We start from the raw sequence: 26,667 nt of genomic DNA, 5'->3' as shown, positions 1-26,667 counted from the left end.
TTATGAAAGCCAAATACCACAAAAAAAAACTTTAATTTTAAGATTTATTTTTGAGAAAGTTTATAAGTTGGAATTGTGCACTACACCATACACAAACATTCTAACAATTGTTCATTTATTTACAATATTATGTCAATGTTTACTGACAGACATAACACATTAAAGAAACAGTCAACTTAATCCTAAATCTATCTAATTCATTACATAAAAACAAAATGTATAATAATGTACAGATACAATAAACAAATAAAAGCACAAGATAAAAGTACTCCAATATATAAGAGAAAAAAGAAACCTTTGAAGGCTTGTGAATGAAGGCCATTGTGAATGTAGCGAAATTGTATAAAGAGTGAAATGATTAAAGAAAGTATTGTACTTTTTAGTATAAATAGTCAACAATATAAAAAAACAACTCATGTAAAAATGACATTTATTAAAATTATATAAATGCACTTCCATAAAAGGACTGAAATTTGGAAAGTTATATATGTATAATAATAGTAATAATAACTGTAAAAGTTCTAAATTTATAAAATATAATAAAACACCAGCTTAAATACTATAGCTTGTCAAACTGTAAATGCACAATAGTTCTTAAATATACAATACGAATACTATAATAATTTAAAGATAAGTCTATGAATTCTTCAGTATTTTGGTTTCATACAGATAATTGTATTTTATTCTTGCATTTCAGCCAATTTCTGCATTTCCTCTGACACAAGGACTGGAAGACAGCTGACTTTCTGCAACTTTGAAGTCGCATATTTCTTTGGGACAGCCTGTAAATATAACAATGATCACTTAGACCAGTAAAACAACACTTGTAGAATTTAAATGTTTTCTGTGAAGGAAATAACTCTTTTGTTAAATACAATGAAGCAAACATTTTACTTCTCAGACTCAAGATATGGCCCTGCAACTCTGCTCCAGTGCTTTATCCCACTGGGTATTGTTCAGGAAACAATAAACTCAGTGAATCAGAATCATTAGCTTGCATTATACATGCATAATGTGATTAAAAATTGCACACCACCTTCAACAAATCTACCTTTTTACTTGTGGGTGAACAGGTAGATGTCACAGAGCAATCAGATAGACCAAACAACAGGTTTTACTCATGAAAGTAGGTCAACACCACATGACTACATGGTAGGGGATGCACCATCACATTGTCAACACCACATGACTACATGGTAGGGGATGCACCATCACATTGTCAACACCACATGACTACATGGTAGGGGATGCACCATCACATTGTCAACACCACATGACTACATGGTAGGGGATGCACCATCACATTGTCAACACCACGTGACTACATGGTAGGGGATGCACCATCACATTGTCAACACCACATGTCTACATGGTAGGGGATGCACCATCACATTGTCAACACCACGTGACTACATGGTAGGGGATGCACCATCACATTGTCAACACCACGTGACTACATGGTAGGGGATGCACCATCACATTGTCAACACCACGTGACTACATGGTAGGGGATGCACCATCACATTGTCAACACCACGTGACTACATGGTAGGGGATGCACCATCACATTGTCAACACCACATGACTACATGGTAGGGGATGCACCATCACATTGTCAACACCACATGACTACATGGTAGGGGATGCACCATCACATTGTCAACACCACATGACTACATGGTAGGGGATGCACCATCACATTGTCAACACCACATGACTACATGGTAGGGGATGCACCATCACATTGTCAACACCACGTGTCTACATGGTAGGGGATGCACCATCACATTGTCAACACCACGTGACTACATGGTAGGGGATGCACCATCACATTGTCAACACCACATGTCTACATGGTAGGGGATGCACCATCACATTGTCAACACCACATGACTACATGGTAGGGGATGCACCATCACATTGTCAACACCACATGACTACATGGTAGGGGATGCACCATCACATTGTCAACACCACATGACTACATGGTAGGGGATGCACCATCACATTGTCAACACCACATGACTACATGGTAGGGGATGCACCATCACATTGTCAACACCACATGACTACATGGTAGGGGATGCACCATCACATTGTCAACACCACATGACTACATGGTAGGGGATGCACCATCACATTGTCAACACCACATGACTACATGGTAGGGGATGCACCATCACATTGTCAACACCACATGACTACATGGTAGGGGATGCACCATCACATTGTCAACACCACATGACTACATGGTAGGGGATGCACCATCACATTGTCAACACCACATGACTACATGGTAGGGGATGCACCATCACATTGTCAACACCACATGACTACATGGTAGGGAATGCACCATCACATTGTCAACACCACATGACTACATGGTAGGGGATGCACCATCACATTGTCAACACCACATGACTACATGGTAGGGGATGCACCATCACATTACGTTAACCTTTTGCACTCAGTTTGTCCTCGCAATTCGTATGGCCAGTACAGATGCCTGCACCACTTTCATTGGCAGCTCAGCGGCCATATTTGTAGTTTACCTCCCCAGATCGGCATTATTTTTCAAGTTCCTCTGCATTATTTGCATAGTAATTTAAAAGTTTAAAAAAGAAATGAAAAATAATTTAAAATTTATTTTTAACGAATCTTTCTGATACAAAGATAAACATACATTTTGGAAATTGAACTCTTATGCGTATATTGTTAACAAAGATATGTAATAAGATGTTATAAAGTAGACTTTTACAGTTATTTTTTACTCTGACATAAACTATTTTACATTTTTTTACTAAATAAAACTAGAATTATAGACTAATTTAAAATTTACTGCTTTACTTAAAAATTACTTTAACCCTTTGGACGCCAACGTCCGGTTGATCGGACCGTCGAAGTCTAGTCGAAAAACGCCAATGTTCGATCGATCCGCCGTTCGAGAAAAACATATTTTTAAAATTTATTTTTTAACTTTAAAAGTCTGTTTTAACTGTTTAGGACTATTTTAGAAGTAAATAAGACTATCTGTAATCAATTTTGTTCAGTTTAGTTGTGTGTTTAGTTTCCTAAACACATGTTACAAGTGACGGGGACAAATGTATATATATTTGTAAATAATTATTTTGTTGACAAAGATTTTTCTTACTTTTTGAAGAAAATCTATGATATAGACTTATAGTAATGAGGAGATTCTCTTATTATAATTCTATGTAAGTATTGAGCCGGTTCAATACCTATATCTCCCCGGCTCATGTGTGTTTTATATAGTGTATGTGTGTGTGGTTTTTTGGCTGCAGAGCCCACTGACCTTTTGAAGGCGTTTGGCCTTTCCGGTAGAGTGGTAGATGACTCCGAGCCGTGGTGTACAAGTTAGGAGTAGCTCCAGTTTAATATTTTGTTTAATTAAGTGTTTGTTAGTTTTGCTGAGCTGTTCTCCTCTGACATGTGCGGCTAAGTTTACGGCCCCTCACTGATGAGGTCCAGGAGATGAGTTGATTTTCTGCTGTCATCTCTCCATCATGCGTGGTCGCAGAGAACCTTCGCTTTTTGCGCTCTGCTGAAGGACGGCCACCATGATGGACATTTCTACTAGTCAACATCTGTGATACCCTGATCATATTCTTTATGTATTTGTTATTGTTATTGTTGCCATTATTATATATTTTATATATTTTGTTATTTAATTTTAAGTTAGTTTTAGATATTATTTCTTGGATTTCATTAGGAGCCCGCCCTTAGCCGAAGGATACCGGGTGGAATTGGCATTTCTTGTTTCAAATTATGGCGTTTCTAATTTTTGTATGCAGGTTGCACCTGACAAGGATTGTTTGAGGTATACTACTGCAGGCACTTTTTATTTTTTTTTATTTATAGTATATATATATATTTTTATATTGACTGGATAGGGCCTATGCTGTGTCTTAGTAAATGAACCTGAGTATACTGACCACGGTGGTTCTTTTTTACCTAGTTTTGTTTTGATCCGGCATCCCGTTCGCCACCATGGGCGCGCGCTTCCCTGATGTTTGCTGTGGGTGTGCGAGCGGCGATGTACGGTTTCAGTATGTACAAACGTATTTTCTACTGTAAAATTAATTCTAGTTATAGTAAATGTTTTCTAATATCAACACTAATTAACTCATTGGCCTACTAGTATTTCCAGCCTCTCAACTCCACAGTAAATCCAATTAATTTGGCCCAAAATGGAAAATTTTGCTTAAAATTCCATTACTCTAGTTGTACTGTTTTAGATTTTAATAAAACTTGGGATATTTAATAAAAGCATCCTAAACTATATTTTTCATTAAAAAAAAAAATTAAAAAGTTAATGTTAATTTTTTTTAATTTGGGTTCATTTTATGTTAATTACAAAATAAACACTTTTTATTTTTTAACTGACAATTATTTATTATTACAATGTTTTTTTAAGTATACAAATACTGTCGACTTAAAAATAGTAAGTTGATATTAATTTTGAGTTAATTTAAAAAATAAAAATCTTTTATAAAAAAGCCTAAAAACACAATATTTTTTAGGTTGTTTGGCTCGTCATTCCATATTGGAAAATTCCATAATCCAGTTTACACCAGAAGCCACACTGCTAATAACGTCTTCAACATTCTGTAAATGTAAATCATTCATAGGATCATCGGCATTGTTTAGGCCTACGTCCATCTCTTCAAAATCAATATCTGAGAGGGCATTGTCAGAATCACCGTCGCTGAATTCTTCATCACCATCAATCCTCCACTCTTCTTCCACATGATTAGAACCAATTTCACCATCAGATTCACTTAAAATAAATCCGTCATTGTCAATATAACGATCAATTTCACTACTACGTAAAGCTCCATGTCGCGCCATTGTACACACGCTTAGTTGTTTACTCAAATCAGCTGTTTACTTTTTCCGATCGTCTGTTTATGTTTCCCTTCCCCAACTGCAGTGTTGCCAAGCTGTAAAGTTAAAATTATTCAATTCCCATTATTGCATAGAACACAGAAACGAAGTTAGGACTGAATGGTGCTGATATCTTGTGAGAAATAGGCGAACTACTTGGTGGCGAGATGGTTTCGTCAAAGTATTTTACCGTGCATAGCGCTAGCGGCGAGATGGTCTCATCGAAGTAGGCTAATGGGTTAAAAGTATTTTTTGTGAAAACTACTTTTCAACTTTCAGTTTCTGAATTTTTCTGAGCAGTCTTAGATATAATATCTGTAACGAATAAAAATATTACCGATAGGTAAAAATTTTTTTTTTTCGTACCGATATTTTGGCCTGAAGTGAAATTTTTTATGTAAACAAATGTTTTGGTTAGGCATTACCATATCATAAACAATGTAGTTCCATTCTAAATGCTATTTTATAATAACACTATTCGATAGCGCATATAATTTCCTACAAATAAAAAAATAAACATTCCAATTAAAATAAAACTAAGGATAATACAGAGCAAAGCGTAATAGGTTACAAAAACGTCAAAACAGGGGCTGGCGGTTTTGGCTAGTACGGTTGGTTCGGGCGCTAGCGTAATGGGTAGGGCGACAGCTTTGGGCATTGGCGTCCAAAGGGTTAAAATACCTTTCATTATGAAACAAAGACAACAATAAAATATAACTGCTATATTTAGTGGCCAGTGGTGCTGGCCTTACGAGCTATGGATGTATTATATCTTGGCCAGTACAGCAGGACATATGAGCTGAAATAACATTATGGCAAAAATTAATCCGAACTTCCAACAAAATGGTGGAGGCCATACGAGCTCCAAGAACAAATATTATAAATACTGCCTTCGAGTGCATAGGGTTAATAGTTAAACCATGTATAATTTACTTAAGAGAGGTTATTGTTAAACTTTTTCTAAAAAGGAGATAGATTTTATTTATACCTTTGTACAGTAAAAACAACTACATACCTGAAGTTTGGCACATGGAGCTTTGATAATAATGGATGCCATGACAGGAATTAATGGCTTCAAATGGTTGTAGGTGTATGTAGAATAGTGAGTGAGAGTTTTTGTCCAGACTTCTTTTGTAGCCTCCAAACCGTTGTCAGTAATGCTGAAAAATTCAAATTTATCATAACCCTCAATTTTGACATAATTTTTATGAACGTATTGTACTTAATTCCGTCTACATCTGCTGTAATTGGTAGTCATGTTATTACTGGTTCATACAGCTGTGGTATAAAATAAGACCTGCATTAGGATATTTGATAGATATGATACAGTTATTCACTTGTTATCGTACAAAGTGGCTCATGATGAATGAGTGTGTTATTGTTTATGAATAAAACTGTGTAAGTAAAATGTTAGTGTGTAATTGCACTATGACAAGAGGAATTAAACATATCCTTGAGTTCTCTCACCTTGGTAAAGAAACTCCTTACAGAACTGTGTGACATGGAAAAGGCATTTAGCACAATTGTTTGTGTACACAGAACATACTTGTTCACGCAAAAATCAAATGTATTGGTTAGAGATTTCTACAGTTTTACTTTTAAAAGAAGGTATTGACTCTCCTTTTGAAAGAAGGTATTGAATTTGGGAAAAAAGAACTATTGAACAATTATTTTCACTATCAATCCAAAACATTCAAGATGAACATTGGAGATGTCAAGAACGTACAAATTGTAGGGAGCCATAAATATTCACTCACAAATGGTTTTTGATCTAATTCTCTAAAGAATGGAAGATCCTAAATGTAAAACGAAACTGCAAAACTAGGTTGGAAGTTTTAAGATATGCCTGAGATGACAGGCTCTGAGCCAAAGGTTTAAACTTCATACTGATCCATTGGTTAATAAAATGTATAGTGAAGAAATATAATATTGAATTTGATATAAAACACGTTAATATATATCCTAAAGAATAAATTGAGACTCATTACAAGGTTTGTTTACCCATCCCTGTACGTAAATGGTGGACATTTATAAGCTGGTTAGATTAAAATCTGGAGGCTTCTCTGATATAAAGGACATACATTTTAGCTAGACCATCGCTGTTAAAGGAATTGGACACCTGTTACAGGAAGAGCAGCTCTATTGATTTTGGGCACCAAAGGTCAAATATCTGTCCATTTGCCTACAACTGTGGATTTGTGTGTGGTAGTGATAGAAAGGTCTTATAGACTTGAAACTTGGTACATAGGATTTATTCAGTCAAAGGAAGACCTCTTGATTTAGAGATCAAAAGGCCAAACAAGGATTAGGAGATCACAGTTTATGCAATGAAAAAAAAGTAATAGAGAGGATTTAGTCTACTAAATTGGGTTTAAAAACAATTAGTTTTAAAAACTTTTTGAGATAAAATTGTTTTGAACAATAACACTTTTTGGAATGAAATACGATCACAGAACTTACAAAATGTTATCAAATATTCACTAGAATCAATAACCTCACACAAGCAAAAATCAAGAGAAAACTATTCATGAGTCGAAGCAGTCGACAGTCCGGCAATCGTCTCCTGCTACACAGAAGCAGTTTTTTTAATTTTATTTCAAACAGTCAAGACGATAACAATGAAATGTTATTCCAAAGAACCTAGTGATAAAAAACATCTGAAACAAAAAAAAAAAAAATGTGCTGACTATTCATTACAATAGAATTAAACGAACTTGCCCTAGCTATAGGCTACTCTATGTAAGTGTTAATGTTAAAAACACTCCTCTGCTTCACTAATTAATACATTATTACTATGTGATGAATTATATTATTATAGTATATTACCACGGTCTTCTTTATTTGGTTTGAAAATTCAATAGTTTTTCTAATTAGATCACAAGATTTATATGTATTATTCAGTATAAGTTATCTTTTTCATATTAGAATTAAAGCTGCGTTTGTTACCTAAAAGCTTTTAAGTGAGCCAACCCAATCTCCAAATACAAAATATTATTCACTAATTAACTAAGTTTAAAAAAATAATGATAAAATATAAAAAAGAGTATCCAGTTTTTCATGATGACCACTAACGAATATTTGTAGGTCAAGTCTGATCATACAATGGCAATTTTGTGCATGAATAGTGTCAACACAGTTTATTTTAAAGTAAGTAAAAAGTAATCAAGCAACGTTTTTATCTTAAATATAATGTACCATTCAAATTTAATATAGGTTTACAAGATAAATACCTCAGTGAAATGTAGGAGGACACTGCAGCAACAAGAGACGGTTTCACATGTGCCATTCTGTAATCTACAAGGGCTAGTTCCAAGAAATACTTGGCAATTGAGTGCTGCAGTGGAGTCGCCTAGAACAGTATGGGAACATGTGGTAATTTAATTTATTTCACTATGGTTATGCAGATAGATAAAAATAAGTATGGATGATGTCTAATAAATCCCTAAATCTTATAGTTATCTCAGGTATTGAGATATCTCAGAGGTAAATAGGGAGAACAGTTAGAAAAGTTTCCAAGAGAGAAGTTGGTCTATAATTAATCATTGCTCGATAGGTAACATTAATGTAGGTATAGAAGATTCTGTTCTTATTGACTGTTAAAACTTGCACAAACCTGCAAATGAAACAGATATTGATAATCTAAATCCTGGGAAACATGTCTATTTTCTAATGCCTAAAGCAATGATTGATCATAAGTTACAATGGAAATACTGTAATTTGATGTTCACACTCATTCTTACTTCACAATCACATGTCTAAAAACTGATTTTTTCTCCTAAGCCTCTGCCACTGTAAATTCTCTGATTTAGAATTATTTTGCCTACAAAAATATTTGAAAAAGTCATATTTTTGAATTGAAAAAGTTAATTCATACCAAAATGGCAGTCAAAAATACAGACTAGAATTATGTAAGGACTATTTCATACCACCTCATAATTAAGAATAATTTAATTCAGAACTTCTACAGAATATTGTTACTATTAAAACATATCAATACAATAATAACAAGCTTATTTTCAAGTATTGTTTATTTACATTTTAACAGCTAAGACTAGTTAACTGAAACTTAGAATACCTTATATATATATATATATATATATATATATATAATTGATTTCTCAGAAATTTATGTTTTAATAATCTTAAAAGTGGTTAATTGACTAGTGATGGTATATACAATGTTCAGGTTTCTTGGAAATTTTGTAAACCACTAAACGACAAAATGAATTTAGAAAAACCAGAAATATCTGACTGTGTCAAAGTAAGAGAGAGAGAAAGAGTAACCAAAAGTAACCTGAATAACATTGCCATGGGCGGGGATTGTGTGGTAAGAATTGTTGCATTTGTAGTAACACTTTGTGGTTTTGTTTTAACTACAACATTTTGATTCAAATGGCATGGTTAACTTGCTATTTACTTTGTTTTACAAATTACTGTACCTTTCTTTAAGAACTATGAAAATTGTATGTACATATTTTAACTCCTTCTCAGGTATCAAACCTTGTTATTTTTTAATAGTCTACACTGTCAAAAATTTATCAATAAAGATTATCAATAAGAGCTGATACGGACCTTTTTAATAATACCCAATATATGCCATGGATTTAACATGTTCACGACGACGTGTACCCCATCGGGTAAACGCGATCTTTCACAAGTGTTGTGTGCCTGATGGCGTACATGTTGCTATGAATTTCATTATTGCCTTTAAATTGTTAGCCTGACTTGGTAGATTGTTAAATGTGATCCTGTGCATGATTGCTTGATTTTAAAAAAAAATTAATTTCTTAGGAACCCTTAAGGTACATGGAAAAACATTGCTAAAACATACTGAAATATTTTTTTTGCAAAATTACAAAGCCTACTTTGATTTCTCGTTATTCTTAGACGTTTAATGTAAAAAATATTGCCTTTATCTTATAAAAATTCGATGCAAAATAAAAAAAAAAAATCTGAAAATACACAGTTGTGAACGTGTTAAAAACTTTTATTTAATTTCCACGCTCATCAGCCTGGAATGATGGATTATTTTATATACTTTGTTATAGCTTTAGCCTTTTCATGGAAATTTTGAAATGTTAGTCCATTCAAATCAAAATATACATTTTTGAACATTAACCCCTCCCCCCCCACCATTGAGTTCTTTTTACTCATTGATCAGGGCACAGTTTAACATGTTGACTGCAGCAGACGCCTTTACAGTGAAGATGTTAAGTGTTAAATTCATAAATTTTTCACCTCGGAAACTTACATTTTAGTTTCCCAATTACTCGTATAATAAATTGTTAAAAATACAATATGCTGTCATAAATATTAATTTTTAAATTTATTTCTAAAATAGTTTCTTATAGAAATATCTGTACTGAATGTAAACTATTTTACTTGGAATTAAAGATATGAATCGTGTCATGACTCATTGCAACATGACGAATTAAAAAAATTTATTCAAAATCAGCTGAGCCTATCTCATTTATAGATTTGTTCTATAAAATCTTATTTATACTGTAAAAATTCTACAACATTTCTTCATGAAATACAAATTAGTACTTACACATGCAGCCTTGCTGTAACGGCGTAAAAATTGCAAGGATATTGGCCGGCCAAATCCAAAGTCCAGTTTGTGACAAATATACTTTTCCATGGCAAGGATTTCTTCCTTTGAAAAGCTGGAGTCTGTGATGTAAACAAAATCAGTTATGTCAGGCGAATACGTCTCTTCATACTTGCAGGCAACAAGCATAGCAGAAACTCCAACCAACTGCAGCTTTTCTCTTGTAACAGTGGTCACTTTCTGTAACAGTAAATGAACGTACTTTATCTATTATGTAACTTACATTTGACTAACTTTGTTACAATTTAGAAAAGTTACAATTCTGATTCAAGCAGACAGAGATCCTATACCACTTTAAAAGTTTGTAACAATGTTAACTACTGGTGTTTTATATCTACTGTGATTTTACAACCCGACCCCAGAAAGTTCCAAAAGATCTAAAAAAACTTGTATTGTATCAACTTTTGGTAATTTTCAGTGACCTTTGAAGCAAAAACTTGGTGACATTTTTTGACAACTATTACTTCAGAGATATAAACAAAAACAACATCTTTACAAAGAAATATCTTATGGCATATTTTGCTGATTAAACTGGGAAATACAGTAGAGTCCCGTTAATCCGACCTAATTGGGACCGAGCCCTATTCGGATTAGCCAGGATTACAGAAAAATACGGTTTTAAACTTGAGAATGGGTCTATTTTGTTATAGAATTATCAACATTGTTTATTAAAACATGTTTTTCTGACTGTTGCATTGTATTTCTTGACAAATAAACGTGTTTGCGAATACTAAGCACATTTACCGTATTTAGTGTGACAGTTCTATTGTTAAGCAATGTGAGCGTACTGGATATTGTACAGGTCCACGCATTCAATAGTTGTACGAAACTACGCGTCATCCAATAGACTCTCTTTAATGCGACAGAAGACAATAACTGAATTTATGTCTTTTAACAATTAATATTGTACTCAATAATAATATCAGTACTGTACGTCCAATTTTGTTTGATTTCACTTCTTAATACAGTAATTTAACTCATACTTAACCTATAAGTTTCAATTTGGTACTGTATTTAACTTCATTATTTATGTACTGTACCGTACACAATTTGTCTTAATAAAATACTGTATGTCTATTTAATTAAAGTTTTCTTTGTTTATGTACGAAATGATGCACCCATTTTCATTTTTTAAGTAATTAGTTCCTATAACTGTTCATTATCGTTATAAATAATTCCTCCTGGACCTGTTCGGATTAACCGACGTTCGGATTACACGTGTTCGGATTAGCGGGACTCCACTGTATATCCATAGATTTAAGAAACCCTTTTTACAACAATAATTTTACTTTATTGCATGTGTGTAGTGTGTTCAGCAACCCTAGCAATTTTAATACATACCATTGTAATACTTGTTAAAAAATCAAGACAATTTTTCGGGCAAAATCAAGACAAATGCAAACTGAAAGCAAAATATTATTGACAAAAGAATAATAATTTGTTAATCTATCTATGCTTTTTCACACATATAGTACATGTTTTAATAATCAGTTTATAACCGATCAGCTGCAGTTTGTGAACATACATAGAAGACTCGTTGCAAACGTGTCATACACGAGTTATTCAGAAAGTAACATTTTCACCTTACGCTGCCAGTTGTGTACATATTGATGTGCTCGTGTTCAGCACATCAGTCAGCTTCCAGCCATGACAATGCGTACATCTTCGTGTTGTCCATTTTTTTAAATATTCAATTTTGAAATATGTGCTGCAATCGACAATCCCATCAGTTGAAGTGCAGTCTGAAATTCGTTTTTGTTGGCAAAAAACTTAAAACCAACAGGAATTCATCGGGAACTATGTGAAGTTTAAGGCAACAACGTAATGACAAAGTTCAGTTAGGAAGTGGTGAATTCAGTTTTAAAATTGCAGAACAAATGTTCAGGATCAAAAGAGAGGATGTCCAAGCATTGTGACTGGTGCTCTAGTCGCCAAAGTTGATGAAAGATTCTTGAAAACCACAATAACTGAGCTTTCTCTATGTTTCCCACAAGTTTCACGGAGCTTGGCTACCACAAATTTTGTGCTAGATTGGTGCCAAAAATTTTTACAGGAATGGAGGCAGCTTTGACGTTTTTGGAGGCCTACCACAGTCATGGTGATGCACTAATGGATAGATTAGTACATGAGACAAAACCTGGGTGAAATATATGAATTGTGAGACAAAATTACAGTCCATGGAGTGGGGGGGGACACATAAGTTCCCCTAAAAAGACAAGGAAATCTCTGCAAACTTTCTCAAGAAGAAAGATCATGGCAACAGTGTTCTGCGGCAGGCAAGGTATTCTTGTTGATTTTTTAGAGCATGGTGCAAACAATAAACCCTGAGCAGTACTGCCGCCAAACATCGCAAAATATTAAGAGAGCTCTCCAAAAGAAGCACTAAGTAAAATTGTCATTTGGAATTTTGCTTTTGCATGACAAGACAATGCCCGACCTTATACAGCAAATAAGAACTCTTGAACTCATTAAACTGGAAAATATTTCATCATTCTCCTTACAGACCTGATCTTATTCCAAGTGATTTTCACTTGTTCCCAAAAATGAAGACCTGGCTAGCAACACAATGTTTTGACAATGATGAGGAACTCCAGGTACATGCCACTGAGTGACTGAGATCACAGACAGCAGAATTCTGTGACAAGAATTTCAAAGCTCGTCCACCATTATGAAAATTGCCTAAATTGATAGTGATTATTTAGAAAGGTAGCATTTTAGTCCCTCTTTCACACGTATATAATAACAATTTTTTTTGTACTTGGTTTTTTAAAATTGCAAAACATTCCATACTTTCTGAATAGCCCTTTTATATACAGAACTGCAAAAGTAAATATTTACAAAACTACGATAATTTGTTGATACGTTAACTATAAGATGTTAACACAACACAAACACAAACCTTTTCTCTTATTTGATTTTTCAATGATTAAATATCTCTTTAAATTATACCTGCAGAAACATGTCCAGGATAGCAACACATATATGCAATGTTTCAGGGAACAGGTGGTACTGTTGTTGAACATCAACCAACCAGTCAATAAGAGTGCTTCTCATTCTTGGAGTAATCTGTTGTCCATATAAATAATTTTCTGCAACCGGATAGTTCATCTAAAAACATAAAAATTGTTCAACTTGATCACATTTTACAATTTACTGCTAATAAATAAATTTGGATGAATAAACTTACTATCCTGCCTAACAAAATTACACATTTCTTGTTGATTATCGTTTACATTAAGAATACTACTAAATAATAAAGAACATAGGTATGGCAAAAATAGTTTGTACTTAACAGAACTAACAGCATTTTCAGTCTGTGTACTAGTTGTGATAAAAAGCACATTTATCATTAATTCAGAAATTAACAATGAAAAAATTAAGGAAACCTTTCTTGAAGTACTATAGAATATGAAATACCAAAGTTATCAAACTAAGTTTTTGTACTGACAGATCAATACATGAACTAATATTGACTAGAAAAAGCATTTTTACTTTAAACTAAAAACTAAAATTTATGAACTAATTATGATACAATAGAAATGCTTACTTCCAGATTCCGGAGATAAGTGTAGATTTCATTTGCATACTCTGAAACTAAGAATGGTTTTCCAGCATCTTCTTTGTCAATATCGCAAACATCTCCCAAAACAGGAATCTGTACTGGATGAATAACAGCAACTGGTTTTTCAACTGGTTTTATAGCAATGATTTCACTCTTTTCAGTACCCACATTCTTCTCTGCTACAGTTTTTTTCTCAGGAAGAATGGTTTTTTCAGGAAAAACATTTTTTTCATTCTTCTTGATGCCCAAGGTGCGTCCAGGAGGAAAAGGTTTGACAGTAGTTTGTTTTTGTTGTGGTCTAGGTAGTTTGCTAGTTTGATTTGGAATGGATGGTTTCAATGGTTCTCTACAACATTAAAATATTTTGAATTGTATTAATACAATGCATTTTACATATAACTTCTATTATTGAATTGTACAGAAAGTAACCTTTGGCAAAATGTACAACTGAGTTGGCCTGAAAATCATTTCAAGAAATATATTTAAACATATCTTATCTTTAGATAAAATTAGATATTGTGTGCATGTGTGTGTGTGTGTGTGTGTCATAATTGATCACCTACTGAATCGACGTCAGATAGGGACCAGAATAATATTGGTCAGATAGGGAAAGAATCAATAAAATTCATATCAACTAGGCTACAAAATATAATGAATCTTATGATATTTTAAATCCACCAATATTTATTTAATAGTTACTACATTTTGCTTTAGTTTCACTCTGTTCATTGTGTGAATTAATTGTACAAAATAAATACAGAAGAGTGTCATAAATAATTAAATCAAAAATCCAGACTGTCTGGATTTGATTTTGAAAAAATAACTACTGCCCGAAACGTGACACTGTACTGTCTGTGTAAGCTCTGTTCGCAAAGAAACCCTCATATGCTGGAGCTAGACTATATAATGCTTTACCTATCGAGCTCAAGACAATTGAAAAAAAATCTAAAAAAGGACTGTATTCCTGGCTTGTGAAGAAATCAATTTACACAATCAGTGAATTCCTTGAACATGAAAATAGTTGCAACAACTGTTAAAAACTTACAAGGAACTAAAGGCAATTGATTTCCATTACATTGTACTGATTTTCATTTATATTATTTTGTATTTGACACCTGTTCTAAACTTGATGTTTATGAATAAAGCTTTCTGTATATGTGAAATGTAGTGTTACTGATATTTTGTTTCACTGAACGATGGCAAATGTCCAGAAAAATCCTGTTACCTTGAACTGTACTATATTTGATTAGCAACTCATCACAGTGCTATACAGACATAAGTTGCACACTAAATGTTGTTGGGTAGACGTGGCCAGAAGTGCAGTAATACAGAAATATCAATGTTTGTTTACATAGACTGTTTCATTAAAAGCCTGTTGCGTAATCATAGAGTCGGATGAGGACAACAATGAAAGTGATACTAAAAAATCATGGGCTACACAATTTATTTACAGCAGCAGAGACACTGATGTCATGACTTGGAAAACGAAGTAAGAGCATACTAACTCTACTCATTCTGCCAAAACCAAACAAATGTCAGGCACAATTGGGAGACAATGATACTGCCACTTCACCTATTTATAGGTGTCTCTGATGTCAAAAAAGTGTAATGGTTCATTTGAGCTTCTTCGTTGCAGATTTTCTTTGGATCTATTCAGACTAAAATGACTCCAGATTCCAGGAGTCAAGTCTGAGACAGCGTCAGGTACCAGACAATGCAATAAAAGGAAGATGAATTAAAACAAAATTCAAAGTACAAGAACATTTGATAAAACTTAGCATACATGAAGAAAACAGGATTTTTCCGGATATTTGCCATTGTTTAGTGATACAATACAATCAGTAACACAGTGTTTCGAGATCTGCAATCTGATCTATTCCTCAGGAGAATTTCAAAACATACCAGACCGTTGTGACACTCATAAGTCAAGAATCACAACAGCCATGTTGTGAGTGTAGTCCATACATACTAACTCTTAAACATGCACTTAATAAAAACTGAACAACAGAATACAGGTCATAGGTCTCCACTCACCGACCAACCAAATAGAACTTATCTACATATTCTAAAAGTAGTCTCCTACACTATATTACAAACCTCACTCTTTAGTACTGAAGACATCCTATCGGTGGCCTCCAACCTTAAAAACATGCGAGCCCATTTTAATAAACTTTGCATACCCATTCTAGTCATAGTCTACTATATTATATTACTGAATGGGCTTTTATGTTTTTGAGGTATAAGACCATCCATTACTTACAGATTCCGTATTTGGCTCTTAAAAAATATAGCCCGAAAATAGGCTTGGCCTAAGAATGAGGGTTGTAATATAATATTGGAGGCTGTCCTGAATTTGTATGCAAAGTTTTATAAAAATTGACTTGTACGTTTTAGAGGTACGAGCCCATCGATAACTTACTGATTTGAGCTTTTTTGCCCGTAAAATCAATATAGCTCTGAAAATAGGTGCGGACAAAGAATGAGGGTTGTAATCCTAATAATATTATAAATGCAAAAGTACCGGTTTGTTTTGTTTTCATATGTTAACTATTCAACAGGCTGCACTGAAATTTTACATGGACATTCTTATGGTCCCTGGGATGATTGTAGGCATATTCTTATATAAAATCCCTCTGAGCTATGCCCCACTGGTCTTTAAAGTAGCGAAAAATCCCATCTTGGTCTCTAAAGTTGTGAAATTAATTGAAAGAGCATGTCAAATGTAATCAAATGTGTAAACATTGTTTTATGACAGCACAACTGCATGTTTAATTAATTTTACCACTATTCTCAATTTGTTTATATTTATAGCATGTAAATTCTCTAAGGAGTTTTCATACCTTTCTTCATTTCAATGATTAGGTAAGTACTCATTTACCTCATAAAATGTCTTAAATCATAAGATTGTTAGAATTTAACTACAGACTTCCTTTGAACCAGTCGGCAAGAACTATGCTAGATGAAAGTTTACTGGACTGTGCTTTTGAACTAAAGTACCAATTCCAGCTTTAAAAGTTCTAAAGGATTAAAAATATTTTTCAGTTTATAAGGATGTAAACATGTAAATAGTGTTATTTTCAACGTACTTTTAACTGTACATTTTTTTAGCAAATATTAAGTATTAGATAGACATGAATGGCAGTTACTATTTAAGTTTTACTAAAAATTTAAAGACTGTTATAAACTCTATTTCAGTTGACTTCTGATTGAAGTAAACTTCTCTGATCTGTGATATATATTTTCTTGATCGGGAAACAAGACAAAATGTTATGGAACAAAAATATATTAAAAATTAAGTAAATTACAATGGCCATATATATTAACTTTTTCAGTATTTTCTTGATTGTGGCAATAAGGCAAACTCGACATTAGTATCGGAAATATAATTCACTTGTACAAGCAGTGGTCATACACCTGCAAAGCCTGCTGAAATGCATGCTATAATATAGGAGACTATGTCTTTAATGTGTTACTACACAAATTTTTTATAAAAATCGTCTTGCACGTTTTTGAGGTAACATACGTTTTTTAATGAGCCCACCTATAATTAGTGGATTCTGTAATTCAGTCGTAACATTGATAAAGCTCCAAAAATAGGTGTGGCCTAAGAATAAAAGTTGTAATATCGTACAGTAGACACCGGACGATGGCATCTTTGATGTCGAAAGGCCTCGTGTTAAAATATAAAAATTATTAGAGAATTGTGAGTTTTTCTTTTAGAAAATAATAGAAAAAATAGTAGACTACATCTAAAATGTGTACACAATGTTTTATTAAAATTGGCTTGTAAGTTTTTGAGGTACGGGACCATCCATAGGCTTTTCTCACGTTAACCTTTAAGATTTAGTACAGTCCAGGACATAGCTGCATCAAATGGTGGTTATAAAAATATAAAGTAGATTTTATTTATCTGTATAAGAATTCTAGTTAAGAGTCTATAGAGTTTGTTTTGTATTTGTTATATTTATAAAAAATTAATGAATTTTTTAAACGGCATTGGTTCATTGGTTCAGGAACTACGTTAAGATTAGTGTCTTAGGATTGGTTCATTCTATGGATGGAATCTATGGGTAATTTCACAATGTTGGTTATAAAACCTATTTAACAAAATCAACTTGTGGGCTACCATACTTAAACTTATTTGAAATTATTTCTTGACAGTTTATAATGATTTTAGTATACTAAATACATATTTCTTACTATACAAGTTCAATACACAGACCAGCAGACATACAGCTTTTTAACCATTAAACATCAAAATCAATAGGGTTCTTCTTAGATTCATGAGGAACCCATGTACCACGCTCGAAGTCTCTTATCAGTGTTATCCTACAGACAACATGATTTTAACCCTTTTCGAGCCAATGACGTTACTAGACGTCATGCCTAAACTAGCGATAAAAGCCAACGACGTCCACTGACGCAAAATCAATTTTTTTTTTTTTTTTAATATTATTTAAAAGCATTTCTGGGTATCAAACTTAGTAAAAACTGTTAAACAAGGGACAACCGTTCGTGTCTATTTTGAAGGTCACGGCTCTTGTTCGATCGACAAAATAGCGGGCGGCCGGATGTTCATAGTCTCCCGCAGAGCCAACGACGTCTACTGACGCGCGCTCAGTCTGCCTGTAGCCTCCGTGAGGTTAGATGTTTATTCGCCCTTCCATTTTCGATCCGCGTATTTATCTTTTCAATTTTGATGTTAATCAATATTTTTAAGCAATGTACAGTGTAGTTTATGTATTATTATCGTGATGTAGGGCTTTATTGTCAAGCTTTTTTTCAGTTTCATTGCTTTTATTGAATTTGTATACATACATTTTTACTATATTCTTTATATTTTCTCTAAATAAAAATTACTATATGCTTTTTTTTAAATATTACAATAATTGTGTTCAACTATTGTTAACTTTATATATGAACACAAAGAATGTCAAAATTAAATTTTTAAGTGAAATTATATTACCATTTTTTGGCTGTAAACTAACAATAAAGTGAAAAAAAAAAATATTTTTTGTCGTTTTTTTACCTCTTATATTATAAGAATTATAAAAAAATTGGTTTTGGTATGTGGGAATTTTTTTATTTTTAAGGTGTATGGCTCTTAGGAGTAGTTTTGGTTATTTATTTGTGGCTCGCTAAGGGTTAATAAGGTGTTGTCAGGTCCTTAATAATTTACAAAACAATATAAAAATAGAAAAACAAACTTACTTGGCCTTTAGAGGAGCTGGTTTGATGGGATCTTTCTTCAATAGACCTGCATCCCTGTTTCTGGTGTTTGGTTGGGTATTTGTGGTGATGTCACCCAGGGCAGCTCGCCTAGGCCCGGCAAGAGTGTTAATTTTTCCTTTAAGAGCATTTGAGACATTTTCTTGGTCTAGTGCTCTGGTCTGAAAATATTACAATTTAGTGAATTCCACAATTTATCTATTATTGATCTACCCAAGGAATTTGTTGAAATTTAAAGATTCATACCTTGTTTCAGAATAAAAAACCATGACTGAAACCTTTACTGTAGGCTAATTTACTACAACATAGATGTATCTTATGCGCAAGTCAATTTTTGAAAATTGCACCATGAGAGATAGATACCTATTGCTTCAAAATCTCAGTTTTCATAAATGTATAATAAAATGAAGGATACATAATTTAGACATTTTCCTGTAATTTTGTTAAGTATTTTATCATATCTTACTCTAATTGGAATAATAGCATAGTTACTTTATTCCTTTATCAGGAATTTTAACCCTAAAAAGTGCATTTTTACGCAAATCTCATTAAAAACTTTGTACACATTTGTAAGCCATTAAAGTTAGTTGAAAGCTTTCAGTTGTACAAATATAATTTGTTGAAAAGAGTTTGATTTAAGATATGGTGCAAGATTCATTATTGTAGTATTGCACATTTTGGAGATGACCTAATGACTTTCTACAACTAGCTCATACACCTGAAAAGAAATGGCCACCTCTCCAAAATAGAATTTAAGATCAAATTTATTAAAATCTCGTTTTGAACTATAACTCATGCGGGAATAAAATAAAAATTTGTTTAAAAATAATACTAGTCAAGCAGCCTGAGAATTATTTTTTATCATTTCATAGAATTGACCTCAAGAAGTACATGGTTACCCCACGGCTCTTGGGATTAGTTATTTCCCCATTTTTTTTGAAAATTTACACCTGTGTTCCTATACCCAATAGTAGATATATAATGCATATTCTATTATCCAATTCTTCCCTTTTTAGAGGGTGTTGACTATTCCCAACAGGCACCCCATCACGGGATAGCATGAACCACACTAATAAAAGTTGTCTGATTTTTACGTTTTTTCTGAAACATGTTTTCCAATGTAGGTATAATTCTAGTCAAGAACTCTCTTGACTCCTTAGTCAAGAATGTCCTTGTAAACAATCCGGAGGGCAGAAGACCACCAGGAAGGCCCAAGTTGAGATGGCGAGACCAGATCAGAAGAGACATAAGAAAACTGGGAAGAAGAGGCAATGGATAGAGAGATCTGGAGGCGGCGTATTGGCGAGGTAAAGTACCACCTTGGGTACCAAGAGCCACGGCAGTAAGTAAGTAAGGTATCATTCTAGAAAACACACTAAACATTTATTATCAACCCTCCTTGCTTGGGAGATGGGGGGAGTTGGGAGAGAGCCCCCACTAAATGACATGACTAGCGTGTTAAACTAAAAACGTACAAATATGTAAGCACAGAAGATATCATTAACATGTTCCTGAATAGTACACGTGATCTTTCATAACTGCATTTATGTACCCGATTGTATAAATATCGGGGTTTTGTAAAGTGCGTTGTGCACCCAACGGAGTACACGTTGCAATGCATTTCCTTATTGCGTTTTTATTGTTTGCCTGTTTTGATGGTTTGTTATATTTGATCCCTATCTTAAATAAATACCTCAGACTATCGTGTATCCCATCGGACGCGTTTGTTTAAGGGAAATTAATTTTTAGGTACACAGAGAAACAATGAAAAAACATTGAAATAATAATTAAGTTAGAGTACAATAAACGGACGCCGTTTTTATATTGATTAGTATAATCATTTATACATTCAAATTTCGAATACGAGTCTATCAATCATATCAACCTTCTCAGCACTGTTACATCAATGTGTGTAAAGAATGCCTTTGTGGTAGTGAATTGACTTACTGCATAACAAATTTAGTAATGAAATAATAGATGAAGGTACTTACAAAAAGTGGTTAACTATCGATAGGTGTTCAATAGAAACAATAAATCAGAAAAAAGCACCGGAATTGTATTGTGATTTTTAGAAACATATTTAAGGCTTAAAATACATAAATTTATAATTAATCAGCAAAAGGGACACTACAGTGAAATAAACAAAAATTTAACAGAAGGCCATATATTAATTAATTGTGATTTGGTAAAAGATTATTCCTTCATCATACGAGTTACGAGATACAATCCTTTCTCTGGACAGCTAACCAAGCTGCCCTACAACCCTTCATTACTTATTACAAACTGATGGGAAAATTGAAACATCTTGAATATATTTCATATCAGATTGTCTGGAACAAAACTCAGTTGCCTTTATAATTTCTAGAAAAAAAGACTTTGCAAATTTTGAAGTAGACTATGCTTTTTCCTATTAAAAAGATCACCCTTCTGTGATGACTTCACCACTCAGTACAAGGATTAAAAAAGGTTTCTAATTATGTTTGCTTAAAGGAAGTTTTGGGATTGAAGTCGAGTGGCAATTATTTGAAACATCTTATTTTAGTCCGGATAAATCTCTTAAATGTATGTCAGTTCACCAAGTAACATCAACTGGTTTAGAATATATCACTTCTGGTTTTGTAACTGTAGCAAATGAAAATTCTTAGAGGCTGGGATATATAGCTTATTGAGACAAAAACTAACATGTATAAACATTTTACACCAAAAAGGTGTTTACCAAGAGATGTATTATATGTGCTAGGAAACACAGCTACAGTATAATAAGCAGCCACCAACACAATCAGATGATGATTTATCGATACTATCAAATACGACATTTGACCTTTAGATATTCACAAATAATCATTGCTAGCTTTCTTATTTAGACTGGTGATGTTATTACCAGCTGTTGCTAGTGACGTCATTACAAGCTATTGCTATTTTGTTTATGTAAGAGGAGGCTAGTTACAACAAGAACAATGGTGATGAATATGCAAATATTGGCTCAAAATGTTTTTATTAACTCTGAGCAATGTTTTAAATGGTAGCAAAAAGAAGCTAGCTCCTAAAAAAAAACAAAGTACTGTATCCTGTTTGTAATGTGAAGATAAAAACTAGAACTAAAGGTGGAAATCAAAATAGTGTTTCATAACAAGAAGTCAGAACAAATACGATGTTGCAAAAAACTCACTTGAGAAAACTTTTTTGAACATTCTGAATTGGGTATTACGAATATACCGAAAATCACATACTATTTTAGTTTAAATAAAATAAACTACGAAATTTTAATGAATTAATGTAGTTTTTACGGCATCAGTATCTGCAGGAATAATATTTCAGATTGGCTAGAGTAATCGTAAGTACTACGCTGCCCAGAAAGACTTTAAGTAAAGTTTAATTATTTGATCTGAAACAAATACATTTCTTTTACATATAAAAGAATAACTGATCTATATTAACATTTTTAAAGGGTAGACTTTAATAAGCGGCCTACACTTGTTATTCAGTTGTTTTTATCGGAAGGAATAATTATATATTACAATTTTATTTAACTTAGCATATGATTTTAACTTATTAGTTATAGTAAGTTTAATGTAAACAATAAACATCAAGAAGTAACTAATATTTTGAGACTTTGTAAATGGCGATGAACATGAGGAAAATACGAGAGATATTTCTCACAATTGAAGAGATTTGTTTACGTGGCTTTGGCTCCTGGTAACCCATGAGGAGAATTCTTTTCTCTATTTCAAAAATCAGTTACTCATTGATATCAAGCTTGGCAAGTCACAAATATTGTAAGGTTTCTTTGATATCTAATTCTAGGCTATATAGTTGGTTTTGTTAGGTTAGGTTTAAATTTGTTTTTAAAATTGTAATGTACGAGGTTTTTCTTGTTACGGTAATTTATTATTACTCTTATTGTTTAAGAGTTTTACATATCAAAGTAGGATAATATATTAAATTGTTCGATAAAAACAACCGAATAACGTGTCTAAGGCGGCTTATTAAAGTCTCCCATTTTTAAAGCCTAAAACGCTGTTCAGCTTGACATCATCATTCAAAATTTATTCAAAACAAAAACGTGTTTGCAAATAAATTTAAAATTAAAATTGGGTTTTGTTATTGACTAATGGTGGCAAGAACAGTGACGTACATGTCTTCTTTGTTTCATAAGCAGTCACATTTATCCTTAAAAATAAATAAGGTAAGTAAATGTTATTGTAATTATATTCTTAAATATTAATTTGTAAATTATGATATATTTATTTCTACGATTGAAAACTAGCCAAACCATATTGTTCTTTTAAATATCTGTTACGTTATTTTGTACAACAACTTGCTTTCAGTCCTTGGGATGGTCATGAATATTATGGATTCCATATCATTCGATAATCATCATCCGATTGTGTTGGTGGTCGCTTATTATATTGCTACCACCAGGACTAGCAAAGTAATTTTGAACCACGTAGTACTATTACTTCACAGGGTAGACATTCATAGCACTTAAAAATGCATGAATGGATCAGCACCAATAATCATAATTTCTTGTTGATACATATATTATGCAAGATGATCAGCAAGGCACTCACTTCTGAGACGAGCTTTTAAAGATTTCTTTGTTTATAAAAACATTTTGAGCCAATATTTGCGTATTAATTACCATTGTTCTTGTCATTGTCACTAACCTTCTCCTACATTAACGAAATAACAACAGCTGGTAATGACATCATTAGTCTAAATAAAGAAAGCTGGCAATGATTAATTATAAATAACTACCCGGGTAGGGTACGATAAGCGGACCCGGTTTTTTATATCGAAATTTGGCAAATGATATTGCTTAATCATAACCATCAATATAATCAACCGATACAGATTAATTATTTTGAATAATTAACTTAAATAATCTATATTAACAGCTGTAAACACTTTTAAATAATACACGGACCGTACTAGCTATTTCAATTTTACATAAGTAACATTTGATTACAAAAAGGCAGTCAATTTTAGAAAACTACACATTGCTTTGAAAGTTGATAAGACATGTTTTTCGTGGCTTCAACATGTTGGAATCATACCGAAAAACCCATTAGGCTACGTGAAATTTGTGGGAAAGAAACAGCTGTAATTGTGAGAGGAGCAAATATGGTCGTCTTCAGTTTTCCTAATTTTGGTTGTAGTAATTTGTTTGATCACTGTAAATGGGTAGGGTACGATAAGCGGACCCGGTTTTTTATATCGAAATTGGCAAACGATATTACTTAATCACAACCATCGATATAATCAATCGATTCTGATTAATTATTTTGAATCATTAACTTAAATAATCTACACCAACAGCTGTAAACACTTTCAAATAATACTCGTAATAATATTTCAATTATTTATAAGTAACATTTTATTATTAAAAATGACAGTCAATTTTAGAAAACTAAACGGCATTGCTTTGAAAGATGATAAGACATGTTTTTTTTACTTCAACATGTTGGACTCGTACCGAAAAACCCATTATGTGAAATTTGTGGGAAAGAAACAACTGCAACTGTTAGAGGAGCAAATATGGTTGAACCTAATTTTGGTTATAATAATTTGTTTGATCACTGTAAATATTAAATTCATATTTTAATTTAAAACATATGATTGTTATTGAGGACTATGGATACTTTTATATCGATTGATAGTGTAGGATTTGAGATGCGAATATTAGGTATCGATGATTACATTCTTCGATATAAAAAACCGGATCCGCTTATCGTACCCTACCCCTGTAAATATTAAATTCATATGATTGTTATTGAGGACTATAGATATTTTATATCGATTGATAGTCTAGGACTTGATATGCGAATATTAGGTATCGATGATTACATTATTCGATATAAAAAACCGGGTCCGTTTATCGTACCCTACCCAACTAGCCTATAGGTAAAATGTCATACTCGATAGTATCAACATTTAAAGTCGATAATCATACAATTGTGTTAGTGACCGCTTATTATGCTGTAGCCGCCCAAGTGAAATTGTTTGTGAAAACCAGTCTGAGTATGGGCCTTATAAGTATATGACGTAACCTAGGCTAGCTGCCTTTTAGATGAATAAAGGGATCAAAATTATTTGTAATTGTATATATAGCAGAAAAGATAGAATTGGATTAAGATAATAATGGTGGACACTAGAATTGAATTGAATTAATACTGAAACACAGTAAAAATCTGGAATAATGGCATTTTTCAATTATAACAGTGACCTTTTTTCATACTTCCTTATAAGTAACAGCCTATTATTTAACTTTACTTGAGCTTGACAGTAGAAAAAATAAATGTCAATAATAATCAGTTATTTTATAACTGTTATTACTGATACTTCAATTTAAAATCATCAATTCAATTTATTATTAATTTTATACGCAGCCTGCATAGACATGATAAATCATGAACTTTACAAGACAAATTATGTCCATACTAGAGCTAGGTTATTAGAGTACTTTGGGCTCAACTAATGATATTAAAGAGAAATTAGTAGAATAGCAAAACAAAACGTGTAGCCTAGGTGACAATAACAATTATTATGTTACAAGAAGGTTCTATTAAAATTTTGCCTAACTTTCGTTGACACACACAATTAAGAACCACTTACCACGTTTGTGTTTCTAGCTCGTAAAGCCATTCGTACTATTTGATGACTTCTTGGATGATAAAATTATTAGATTTAACGATAGATGATCTACAAAATACTTTACAATTAGATTTTTAAATAATATTCAATCCACCAGGGCTTCAAAATGTTCGTTAGGTTTCAAGTAGGAGCCAAATATTAATATGACGACTTTTTTGTTGTAGAATACGGTTTGCTATTGGTTGAAAATTACCGACAATGAAAATCATAGACAGACGGACGAAAAACTGTTCCCAATAAACACAATCATATAACATATATTAGAGAGCGAATACTATAAGGAAGTGAAACAACTTATAGTATTAGTTCTATTCCCATATTTACGTTCATTTACTTATATTCAGGGCTTGATATTTGGAACCTATAATAATTTGTTACATAATGCAATCACACCATAAAAATCAGTCTAATAATTAAGAAATCTTATGGAATTTATATAAATCAAAAAAATTCTAAACTATATATAAAATTAGAAAATGATAAATATGCATTCAATATATATATATATATATATATATATATATATATATATATATATATATATAATATATATATATATATATATATATATATATATATATGTATATACATATATTGTTTTCTTAGCATGTCATGCTTTGTATGTATGAATGGAATAAATTAATAATCTTCCGTTGATAAGTCTCTTCCATCGCAGGATATTTTAGTTCCGAGTTTTTTTTATGAC

At 32.6% G+C, this 26,667-nt stretch overlaps 1 protein-coding gene across 1 annotated transcript; it reads right to left on the bottom strand.

Moving 5' to 3' along the window:
- Window positions 1-98: 98 nt before the first annotated feature.
- On the bottom strand, window positions 99-26,123 carry LOC124355478 (G2/mitotic-specific cyclin-B2-like). Its single transcript, XM_046806629.1, has 8 exons — window positions 25,923-26,123; window positions 19,290-19,468; window positions 14,064-14,424; window positions 13,466-13,624; window positions 10,457-10,696; window positions 8,136-8,254; window positions 5,921-6,065; window positions 99-782 (listed from the first exon to the last, which is right to left on the bottom strand). Exons 1-8 carry the CDS (start codon window positions 25,950-25,952, stop codon window positions 681-683), a joined length of 1,335 nt encoding a protein of 444 aa, XP_046662585.1. The 5' UTR covers window positions 25,953-26,123; the 3' UTR covers window positions 99-680.
- Window positions 26,124-26,667: the final 544 nt, after the last annotated feature.

The sequence above is a fragment of the Homalodisca vitripennis genome, chromosome 2 (genome assembly GCF_021130785.1).
Source record: "Homalodisca vitripennis isolate AUS2020 chromosome 2, UT_GWSS_2.1, whole genome shotgun sequence".
NCBI lineage: Eukaryota > Metazoa > Arthropoda > Insecta > Hemiptera > Cicadellidae > Homalodisca > Homalodisca vitripennis.
Note: the sequence above shows the minus strand (reverse complement) of the source record. Positions and strands in the feature narration are given on the sequence as shown.